The sequence below is a fragment of the Pan troglodytes genome, chromosome 1 (genome assembly GCF_028858775.2).
Source record: "Pan troglodytes isolate AG18354 chromosome 1, NHGRI_mPanTro3-v2.0_pri, whole genome shotgun sequence".
In the NCBI taxonomy this organism is placed as follows: Eukaryota; Metazoa; Chordata; class Mammalia; order Primates; family Hominidae; genus Pan; species Pan troglodytes.
The window spans coordinates 172,660,285-172,672,552 of NC_072398.2; the positions used below are offsets into that span (position 1 = coordinate 172,660,285).

The 12,268-nt window shown below is 40.7% G+C and overlaps 1 protein-coding gene across 7 annotated transcripts in view; it reads left to right on the forward strand.

Moving 5' to 3' along the window:
- Positions 1-12,268, forward strand: part of OMA1 (OMA1 zinc metallopeptidase) — a 279,608-nt gene that overhangs the window by 206,611 nt on the left and 60,729 nt on the right. For 3 of the 7 annotated variants that reach the window (XM_063802794.1, XM_054670249.2, XM_063802781.1), the window contains exons 9-10: positions 1,533-1,705; positions 2,593-3,213. The exons of 3 other annotated variants lie outside the window; for them this stretch is intronic. In XM_063802794.1, the coding sequence (XP_063658864.1) occupies positions 1,533-1,705; positions 2,593-2,704 (285 nt within the window). In that variant the 3' untranslated portion in view covers positions 2,705-3,213. Of the gene's footprint in view, positions 1-1,532; positions 1,706-2,592; positions 3,214-12,268 lie in introns of those variants that run through there. One more of the 7 variants, XM_063802838.1, reaches the window with a different exon arrangement.

Genomic DNA, 12,268 nt, shown 5'->3' on the forward strand with positions numbered 1-12,268 from the left:
ACAAAGAGAAAATATTTTTAAAAATGGGGTCCACAAGGCACAAATAACAAAAGTCCCCTCTAGATATCCTGATGGGGAGATACCACCATGGTTTAGAGGTTGTCTTCACTTGTGCAAATTTGGATTGACAATATTATTTCCACCAGCAGTGAATGACTTCAGAAGGACTTCACTTATGCATTCTTTTATGCATTCTTTTATCAAGGACTTTGAGAACTTACTTTGTGTTAGATACCGAGGAAACTGAGATCAACTCATAACAGATTTATGTGAAAACCAGCTGTTATTTGCTTACAATTGGAGCTGTACATTTTTTAGCATACAAAATACTTGGTCCACTGTTCAGAAGATCTTTTTCTCTTGAATCCTACCAAGCCAAATTAGCCCTGGTGAGCAAGAAATTAGAATAAAAGGAGTTAAAAGTGTGCGTGTGCACCCATACACTCAGTTTTGGAGATATTCTTACATATTCACGCTCTTTGCATCTTTTCTTCCAGACTTCATGTATAACTCTTCTGTTAACATCCTCTATCTAGATTTTAGTGGACACCTATAATTTTATTTGTTTAACAACTCCTCTCTCATTTTTCTGGGAATAGAGGAATTTTTTTTCTTTTTTTCTGGGAACTGTTTCTTTCCCCTACTGCCCCTATATGGTCTACAGGAGCCACCATCTTCTCACGTGATTCCTCCCCTACCACTGTTGATTGGTCCATGAGTGGGCGCACACTCTAAGCTTGACCAATAGGAGCTCCTGCCTTACGTTTTTAGAACTGGGACTAGGAGACTGCTTCAATTCCCCTCTCCACAGGGAAAAAAATAAACAGGTCTGGAGTTCGAGACCAGCCTGGCCAATATGGTGAACCCCTGTCTCTACTAAAAATACAAAAATTAGCTGGGTATGGTGGCACACGCCTGTAATCCCAGCTATTTGGGAGGTTGAGGCAGGAGAATCGCTTGAACCCGGGAGCAGAGGTTGCAGTGAGCCGAGACTGTGCCATTGCACTCCAGCCTGGGTGACAAGAGTGAAACTCCATCTCAAAAATAAATAAATAAATAAATAAAATTTTAAAAGGGTGACATAAGCTAAACAGATTTAGGATCCCATATTTCCTCCCTTGAGAATGAAAGTATGAGAGAAAATAAAGCTGACAACCTGAAAGAGTGAGAGAGAACACTGCCATGTGCCATTATAAGTCCTTTTCAAGTCCCGTGGCCAGTTTTTCTTCATGTCCAGCCATATTTCTGTCCTGATTGTATTTGATTATCATTCCTTTCTTGGATCCTGTGGATAATTAATTCTTCTCCTTTTTGGCCAAAGGTTGTTCAAGTTGTATTTCTGCTTGTTGCTGACAGGTCATTCTTTGAAGAATGATGGCATTCTTCACAGTTTTTAACAACGAGTATTTTTAATTTATGTATGCACAGTTTTTAGAGACAATGCTATTGCACACTTAACAGACTACTATAGTGTAGACATAACTTTTATATGCACTGGAAACCCCAAAATTGTGTGACTTGCTTTATTGCAGTGGTCTGAAACCAAACTCCAACATCTCCAAGGTATTCCTGTATGGAGAAAAGCTTTGGCGAAACGCTGCCTGAAGAAGGAAACCTGGGGGAACATGAAAAAATATATATCAAGAATGGGCAGAGGAAGGAGGTCTGTGCAGAGAAGCAAGATGGGAACAAGGAACACAAACAGGTGAGGTCATAAATAATTCAGGGAGGGGAGTTTCAAAAGGGAAGGTGGAATCTACAGTAGTAACAAACACTTCTGGGAGAATCAGGCAAGATGTAGACCAAAAAAAATACTGGAGTTAGCCACATCGAGATCACTGACATCTTAGTATAAGCCATATATGGTACAGAGGAAGGGTGATGCAGGAGTCAGTCAATATGGATTAGGGAGTAAATGGGAGCTGAAGAAGTTCAGACCATGAATATAGACAGTGTTATATTTCACAGTAAAGGCAAGAGATGAGGTTAGCATCAAAAGGTACGTTTTTGAGGAATAGTTTTAATTCTCCCCACTTAAAATGGAAGAGATGCGGTCCATAAACATTTATTGAGTAGATACAGGAATACCTTGGAGATGTTGGAGTTTGGTTTCAGACCACTGCAATAAAGCAAGTCACACAACTTTTGCGTTTTCCAGTGCATATAAAAGTTATGTTTACACTATACTGTAGTCTGTTAAGTGTGCAATAGCATTGTCTCTAAAAAATGTACATACCTAAATTAAAAATACTTGTTGTTAAGAACTGTTAGCAATCATCTCAGCCTTCAGCAAATCTTTTTGCTAGTGGAGGGTCTTGCTTTGATGTTGATGACTGCTAACTGATCGGGGTAGTGGTTGCTGAAGGCTGGGGTGGTTGTGGCAATTTCTTTAAACAAGACAACAATGAAGTTTGCTGCATCAGTAGACTCTTTCTATCATGAAATATTTCTCTGTAGCATGCAATACTGTTTGATAGCATGTTACTCACAGTATAATTTCTCTCAAAATTGGACCGATCTTCTCAAACCCTGTTCCTGCTTTATCTACTAAATTTGTTTACTACTCTAAGTGCTTTGTTGTCATTTCCACAGGGCTCACAGCATCTTCACCAGGAATACTTTCCGTCTCAAGAAACCACAAGAAGCAATTCTTCATTCCTTAAAGTTTTATCATGAGATTGCAACAATTCAGTCTCATCCTTAGGGTCCACTTCTAATTCTAGTTTTCTGGTAATTTCCATCGCATCTGCAGCTCTTTCCTCCATTAAAGTCTTGAACCTTTCAAAGTCATCCATAAGGGTTGGAATCAACTTCTTCCAACAACCTGTTAATGTTGATAGTTTGACCTTCCTCCCATGAATTACAGATGTTAATGGCATCTAGAACAGGGAATCCTTTCCAGAAGAGTTACAGTTTACTTTGCCCAGATCCATCAGAGGAATCACAATCTATGGCAGCTATAGCCTTATGAAATTTATTTCTTAAATAATAAGACTTGAAAGTCAAAATTATTCCTTCATCAATGGACTGCAGAATGAATGTTGTGTTAGCAGGCATAAAAACAACATTCATCTCTTTGTATATCTCCATCAGAGCCCAAGGTTGAATGACCAGGTGCATTTTCAATAATACAATATTTTGGAAGGAATCTTTTATCTGAGCAGTCAGTCTCAATAGTGGGCCTAAATTATTCAGTAAACTATGCTGTAAAAATATGTGCTGTCATCCAGACTTTGTTGTTCCATTTTTAGAACACAAGCAAAGTAGATTTAACATAATTCTTAAAGGCCCTAGGACTTTTGGGATGCCAAATGAGCACTGATTTCAACTTAAAGTCACCAGCTGCATTAGCCCCTAACAAGATAATTAGCCTGTGCTTTGAAGCTTTGAAACCAGGCATTGACTTTTCTTCTGCATCTCTGAAAGTCCTAGATAGCATCTTCTTTCTCGCAATAGAAAGCTATTTCACCTAAATTGAAAATATGTTATTTAGTACTTTCATAAATTATCTTAGCTAGATCTTCTGAAGAACTTGCTGCAGCTTTTACATCAGCACTTGCTGCTCCACCTTGCACATTTATGTTATAGAGACAACTTCTTTTCTTAAACAGTATGAACTTTTAGCATCCAACTTTTCTTCTGCAGCTTTGTTACTTCTTTCAGCCTTCATAGAATTGAGGAAGAGTTGGGGCTTTGCTCTGGATTAGGCTTTGACTTAAGTGAATATTGTGGCTTGTTTGATCCTTTAGCCAGACCACTAAAACTTTCTCTATATCAGGATTGAAGCTGTCTCATTTTTTCATCATTCATGTATTCACTGGAGTGGCACTTCTAATTTCCTTGAAGAACTTTTCCTTTGCATTCACAAGTAGGATAATCATTTGGTGCAAGAGACCTAGCTTTTGGGCTATCTCAGCTTTCAATGTGCCTTTCTAACTGATCTTAATCATTTCTAGCTTTTGATTTAAAGTGAGAAATATGTGACTTCCTTTCACTGGAATATTTATAGGCCATTGTAAGGTTATTAATTGGCCTAATTTCAATATTAGCATGTCTCAGGCAATAGGGAGGCCTTAGAAAAGGGAGAGAGATAGGGAATGGCCAGTGGTGGGCAGTCAGAATACGCATATTTATGGATTAAGTTCATCATCAAAAATGGGCGCTATTCACGGTGCCCCAAAACAGTTGCAACAGTAACATCAAAAGATACTGATTACAAATCACCATAACACATAAAATAATGATGAAAAATCTGAAATATTGTGAGAATTATCAAAATGTGACACAGAGACACTGACTGAGCTTATGCTGTTGGAAAAGTAATGTTGATAGACTTGCTTGTCACAGGGTTGTCACAGACTTTCAATTTGTAAAAAATACAATGGCAAAGTACAATAAAGAGAATCACAATAATACAAGGTATGCCTGCATTATGTCTCAGATATTAGGTTAGGTATTGGATAAAAATATGACTATAACACAAGTGAGATTACATAAGTTATGGTACATTTATAAAATTAAAAACTATCTGCTCTAAAAATGATATTGTAAAGGAACTATTTACACAGTAAAATCTGAACCATCTGCCCTGGAAATGATGTCGTAAATGAACTATTCAAATAATAAAATCTGTTGGAATTTTAATTAATTTTAAGAAATCAGGTTAAAAATCAGAATGCATATATCAAGACAGATATGTATGTATAGAAAAAAGCCTGGAAGAATACACAGAAAAATACACGTAGTGGTTATTAGTAGTGTTGAGATATATAGGCAACTTTCATTTTATTCCTTTGCTTATCTACATTTTCTGCACTTATCCTCTATTACTTTTGTAGTAAGAAAAATACACAAAGAATATATTTCTAAAAATAGATGTATGTAGAAGCTGGAGTTGGTCACTGATTAATAGAAGAAACAATAGCATGAACAACCAAGCACATACAACACTACTTATTAAATTCAATGACAAGAGCTTACACAAAGGAGAAGTGGTTATTTCTGCCTGGGTGGGGAGGCTTCTCAGAGGAAGCGACATTTAAGTTAGGCCTTGAGAAATAAGCAAGAGTTGGCCTGGTTAAAAAGAAGGCAGGATTGGGAGGCCGAGGCAGGCAGATCACGAGGTCAGGAGTTTGAGACCAACCTGGCCAACATGGTGAAACTCCATCTCTACCAAAAATACAAAAATTAGCCAGGCACGGTGGCAGGTGCCTGGAATCTTAGCTACTTGGGAGGCTGAGGCAGGATAATTGCTAGAACCTGGGAGGTGGAGGTTGCAGTGAGCCGAGATTACTCCACTGTATTCCAGCCTGGGTGACAGAGCAAGACTCCATCTTGAAAAAAACAAAGGCCAGAAATTGAGCACAAAGTAAGGAAGCACATGAAGTCTTTGAGGGATCCTGAGCAGCCTGGGGGCAGAAGGGAAGGAGCACAGGGAGTGTGGCTGCTGCGGCAAAGGGCCTGGGATGCTCCCTTAAGAAGCTGACATCGCCCACAGTGCAGCCATGCAGATCAAGCAGAGTCAAGCCGATGCTGCTGGAGAAGATTCATGGGAAAGGAAGGGGACAGTGCGGAGGCTTAGAGTCCAGGCATAAAATGGTGAGGACCTGAACTAGGAAAACGGGAGTAGGGTTGGAGAAGCAGGGCTGCTTTGAGAGCTACTTAGAAAGCGAAATTGATAGGCTTTCATAAAAATAGGAGCTGCGATGGCAGGTTAGGTTCTCCAGAAGCAGATCACGTTGGGATGAATTGCAGGGTGCAAGATGTTTCTTAGGGATCCACACATGTGAAGGGAAGGGAGAGGAAGCAGGGTTGGGCAGTAGGAGAAGTTGGGCTGCAATGCAGGCCTGACAAATCCTTGGCCAAAATAGCGGGTGCTTGGGAGTAAGCATTGCCCATCAGGGCTGAACTGCGTTAGGCCCAAATACCTGAATCTTTACACCTCTGCCTCACTCAGCCAGGGGACAGGCCTATGGAATGCTGTGACCTCAGGTGGAGGGACCCTAAGGAACTGACAGCTGGAGGTGTCAATCTTTCCTTGAAGGGGGATCTGGGTGGTTTATCTCCATGACTATGAGAGCTAACAAATGTGGACTGCTTACTAATATGATAGTGCTCATTTCTTCTTCATCTGCGACCGTGCCCGGCTAATTTTTGTATTTTTAGTAGAGACAGGGTTTCACTATGTTGGCCAGGCTGGTCTCGAACTCCTGACCTCGTGATCTGCTTGCCTCAGCCTCCCAATCCTGCCTTCTTTTTAACCAGGCCAACTCTTGCTCATTTCTCAAGGTCTAACTTAAATTTCGCTTCCCTGAGAAGCCTCTCTGCTTACCCTGTGAAGCAGTACTATTCGCATCCCCATAGCTAATTACAAATAGGGGGAGAAGCAACAAGCACAAAGAAATCAAGAAATTTGCCCAAGGTCATTCAGCTAGCCAGCAGTGGAGTCAGGGTTTAAACCTCCAGAATTTGGCTTTGGTGTCCTTGTCCTTAACCATTGCTCCACACTGCTTGTCACTGACACTGCTGGGAAAGAGTAGGAATGGGATCATTAATCAGGAGTGGGTTTGGGCTGGGCCTGACAGTTCTATAACATTACAGCCTGAGAACTTTGGTATTGCCTGCCTCCTCCTCTTCCTTCTCCTCTTCCTTCCTTCCTTCCTCCCTCCCTTTCTTCTTTTTCCCCCATATTCTATTTATTATCATGGGAAGAAAAGTCAAATTCAATAAAGTACACATTGATTTATCAAACAAAGTTCAACATGGAAATTAACAGGATAAATACAGACTTTCGTGAAATTTTGCCCTAGCATTGATTATTACGGCTGTATTCAAAAAGGTTATCCGTAGGAATTGTGGAAAATTTTAATCAAATGACAAGAATAATAGGCACTAGTTAGTAATGGGAAAGTTTTATGTTCTGGGATTCTCAATACTTATGGTTTTCAGATTATTCCCTCTCTTTAAAAAGTGATATGGTCCCTTTAAAGCATGGTTCACATGGGGAAAATTTTAAAACACACACACATAATTTAGTACTTTAAAAATCAAAGCCAAGGGGGATTTTTGTAATTGTCTTACTTGCCAAGGATCTGGCAGAGTGTCTGGGATGGGGATAGGGGCTGAGGGGTTTGGAAGGTGGGCTGCAGGAAAGTGCGGACCCAGAAGACAATAAGTGACCAAGAAGAAGGCATGAAATCACCTTTCAGGGGACCTGGTCAGAGGACCTGTATATAAACTTCAGCTTCTCTCTGTCACTGCTGTGAACAGTGACATTACCTCAAGTTTCTGGGCCTTGGTTTCCACAACTAACAATGCTGTGTTATCATTGGGTTGCTGTCAGAATTAAAGGAGATGATGCCTGTGAAAGAGCCTGGCTCTCAGAAAGGACTAAGAAGCATCTGCTGAATGTGACTCAATAACACAGTTTCTCTATCTTCAGGTGGAATCTGTTTGCAATTCCAGACCGTCTTCTTCCACTCCTTCCTTCATCTTTCTCCCCCTCAAGTCCTCCTGCACGATGGGGGTTTCTGCATTCAGGGGGTCCCAGGCTTTGAGCTCTGGCCGAGAGGATAATTCCTCTCCTGCACTCAATCAACCTGGCATTCATCTGCAGCCAGGGAGAGCAGCCAGTCTGATTTCTTGACATAAACACACTGAACAAGCAAGACAGGCCCCACTGAGTTATTTAAAAATCGCAATCTGAAAGAGAGCATCTTGAATCTGAAGTTCTTGCCTAAATATAAATGGCAAAGCTTGTTCAACATCAAATCAAATCAATGATAATTTGAGGACTAATTAGCATTTGGGGCTTTTTTCAGCAGTGTGGTGATGTGGTGTATAATGCTACGTGATTGGGGAGAAGCACGTAATTACGAAGCTGAATACATTGTCCCCTGGAGACACGTGAAGGAGTAGATTTCCTTAGCCAAATAGGCCTGCCACCTCCAGAGGGAGGGGTGGAGCAGGGTGGGGTGGCCGAGTGGCAGAGTCCATATCTGAAGTCTGCTGCAACCGTGGGAGCCTCAGAGGGTGATACCATCTCTTCTCTCACAGCCAGGTTTTTACTTCCACTTGGATCAATAAAGCTTCACCTCTCACTTTAATCCTAAAAGGTAAAAGGTGAGATAAGATTATTTTTAAATGGAATTAAACAAAGGAAACTAAAATTTGGTATGTGCTTGCTACAAGCCAGGTCTCAAAAGAATCACAGCAACAAATATTTATGGAGTATTTTTCATGTGCTTATGTTAAGTCCTTTACATACAGCACTGATTTAATCTTTAGAATGGTCCCATGAAGTTGGTAATAATATTGTTATTATTTTTTTCTTAATGAGAAAACTGAGGCCCTAAGAAGTTAAGAAATTTCCTCAAGTCTTATAAATAGAAATGGGCAGATCAAAGCTTGATATACTTAATATGCTTCTGGCTCCAAAGTTTATGCTGCTAATTTCTGTACTATACCAATTTGCATAAATTACATTGTTTTATAATTTCAATAAGCCTATGGAAAATTGTATATTCTTAAAGATGAGGAACCCCTGGTTTAGAGAGGTAAGGAGGTTCATTCAAGGTTATGCAGTAGTAAGTGGTTAGGTCTAAAGTCTAAGAGAAAGGTAAAATCAGAACAGAAAAAATAATTACAAAGAAATACTAGCTCTGATTTTAAAAAATGATAAAAGTCAAAGAGCACACAGCCCCCATGGGGTAAATCATTCTCCTTAAAGAGGAGACTTAGTTGAAGTGCAGTGTCTGTAATCTTCTCTCCTGTCTCCTGTGAATCAGCTCCTTTAGGCTTGGGGTTTATCACCTGGGCCCCAGGATTCAGTTGTCCAATCAGAGACTCTAGCCTGAGAGCTACAAGCAGGGAGAGGACAATATCTGACTGTCTCTCATATGCCAAGTCTGATCTATTGGCGACTGCTGCCTGGTGTATTGTGTTGAGAAAGATTCCAGGCCACATTAGGGCTCAGCAGGAAAGAAAAACAAGTTGGTTAGTCATGTTGGTGGTGTCCATAGCACAGTGGAATGGTGGCATCTGTGCCGGGTATTGGCTATGCCTGCCTTATCTTCTAATTATTCCAGCTGCTCCTGTAGTTTCTTTTTGCACAGTGCATATATAGGTAGGGGGATATATTCTGATGAGACTCAGGTTGAAACAGCTGAATTCTGTAGGAGGCCCCAGTGTGCACAGGCAACACACCCAGCAGTTAACCACATCCCTTTTCTTCAAGGGACTCTAAGTTGCTTCATTTTAACATTTAGACATGATCAGCCAAGAGGCAGGTGTCTTGGAACAGAAAGGCACAGTAAGAAAAAGAAAACACTTTGGGTTGAAATTGTTTCCCCAGATTGAATATTAAGAGGCCAGAAAATGGCTGCTTTTCCAAGCATGATGAAGGTGATTTAAATTATGCTTGCTCAACTGGGGATGGCCTGATGGGGGTCCAATTGCCGAGTGCCATGTTGGACATAAAAAGTGAGATGATTAGTCTTCTCAAGAGCAATTGGGATGTCTTAATTGGTGGCAGGAAACAGGGTCTGCTTTTTCAAAACTAATATGATGAGAAGAACTCAAAGAGCTGAGACCTGAAGATATTCATACAAATAATTTTTATGAATAGATTAGCAATTGCATTAGGTTATGGTTTGGATTACTATCTGATTTGGACAATAACTCAGTAATCCTTTACTGAACATCTACTGTATCTCTAGGCATTTGAGGAGGTCTACCACTAAAGAAGCATATGCAACGAGGCTGTTATAATACAATTAGATGATATTTGTGGAGGAAGGCAGAGGCACAATTTACTAACTCTGTAGGCTAATATGGTTACTGTGATTGACAATTAAGATTACCTCTGAGCTCCCTGGAAAACAAGGCAAAATGAGGAACATGGTGGGTACATGTTTGTACCACCAGTGAGACATAAGAAAATTTTGAAATGTAACTCTTTTTCCTTGTTTTTAATTTTTTTTTAATTGATGGTTACCTTTCTGAGAGTAATAACTCTTTTTTTTTTTTTTTTTTTTTTTTGAGATGGAGTCTTGCTCTGCTGCCCAGGCTGGAGTGCAGTGGCACAATCTGGGCTCACTGCAAGCTCCACCTCCCAGATTCACGCCATTCTCCTGCCTCAGCCTCCCAAGTAGCTGGGACTACAGGCGCCCACCGCCACGCCTGGCTAATTTTTTGTATTTTTAGCCAGGATGGTCTCGATCTCCTGACCTCATGATCTGCCCGCCGCCGCCTCAGCCTCCCAAAGTGCGACTAAGTCTTATTATCTTAAGATCTCAGACATCTAGTAGAGTGCATGGCTTGTACTCAACAGACAATAAAAGAGAGTATGTCGAATGTATCCCACTGATTGGTTGATGGGAATGTGGAGAATGAGAAAGGCTATTCAAAATAGAGTGGTGTTATGATGTCTCTTAAGGAAGCCTTTCCGTGGATGTCTAAGTTAATTTAAAGCTTACAACTACACAGGTTCTTGGTGATCTGCCTAGATACGAAGATAAGACTCAGAATACTAAAAAGAGAACAGACTTACAGGCAGACTGTTGAGTATTTTGGCAGCAGCAAATTATAATTCTTCAGGAGAACCTGAGGGGAAGTGATAAACTCACCCTGATACCAAATGGTGAGAAGAGCAAGGAGAGTGATGAATATTTTATTATTATTATTATTATTATTATTATTATACTTTAAGTTCTAAGATACATGTGCACAACATGCAGGTTTGTTACATAGGTATACATGTGCCATGTTGGTGTGCTGCACCCATTAAGTTGTCATTTACGTTAGGTATTTCTCCTACTGCTATCCCTCCCCCTGCCCCCCACCCCACAATAGGAACGCATGTGTGATGTTCCCCGCCCTGTGCCCAAGTGTTCTCATTATTCTGTTCCAACCTATGAGTGAGAACATGCAGTGTTTGGTTTTCTGTCCTTGCGATAGTTTGCTCAGAATGATGGTTTCCAGCTTCATCCATGTCCCTACAAAGGACATGAACTCATCCTTTTTTATGGCTGCATAATATTCCATGGTACATATGTGCCACATTTTCTTAATCCAGTCTATCATTGATGGACATTTGGGTTGGTTCCAAGTCTTTGCTATTGTGAATAGTGCCACAATAAACATACGTGTACATGTGTCTTTACAATAGCATGATTTATAATCCTTTGGGTATATACCCAGTAATGGGATCACTGGGTCAAATGGTATTTCTAGTTCTAGATCCTTGAGGAATTGCCACATTGTCTTCCACAATGGTTGAACCAGTTTACACTCCCAACAAAACTGTAAAAGCATTCCTATTTCTCCACATCCTCTCCAGCACCTGTTGTTTCCTGACTTTTTAATGATCGCCATTCTAACTGGTGTGAGATGGTATCTCATTGTGGTTTTGATTTGCATTTCTCTGATGACCAGTGATGATAAGCATTTTTTCATGTGTCTGTTGGCTGCATAGATGTCTTCTTTTGAGAAGTGTCTGTTCATATCCTTTGCCCATTTTTTGATGGGGTTTTTTGTTTTTTTCTTGTAAATTTGTTTAAGTTCCTTGTAGATTCTGGATATTAGCCCTTTGTCAGATGGTAGATTGCAAAAATTTTCTCCCATTCTGTAGCTTGCCTGTTCACTCTGATAGTAGTTTCTTTTGCTATGCAGCAGCTCTTTAGTTTCATTAGATTCCATTTGTCTATTTTGGCTTTTGTTGCCATTACTTTTGGTGTTTTAGTCATGAGGTCTTTGCCCATGCCTATGTCTTGAATGGTATTGCCTATGTTTTCTTCTAGGGTTTTTATGGTTTTAGGTCTAATATTTAAGTCTTTAATCCATCTTGAATTAAATTTTGTATAAGGTGTAAGGAAGGGATCCAGTTTCAGCTTTCTACATATGGCTAGCCAGTGTCAGTCAGCCCCTACTTGGAGGTATCCCCCAGTTAGGCTACACAGGGGTCAGGGACCTACTTGAGGAGGCAGTCTGTCCATTCTCAGAGCTCAAACACCATGCTGGGAGAACCACTGCTCTCTTCAGAGCTGTCAGACAGGGACGTTTAAGTCTGTAGAAGTTTCTGCTGCCTTTTGTTCAGCTATGCCCTGCCCCCAGGGGTGGGGTCTACAGAGGCAGCAGGCCTTGCAGAGCTGCGGTGGGCTCCGCCCAGTTCGAGCTTCCCCAGCCACTTTGTTTACCTACTCAAGCCTCAGCAATGGTGGATGCCCCTCCCTGGGCCAGGCTGCTGCCTCGCAGGTGGATCTCAGACTAC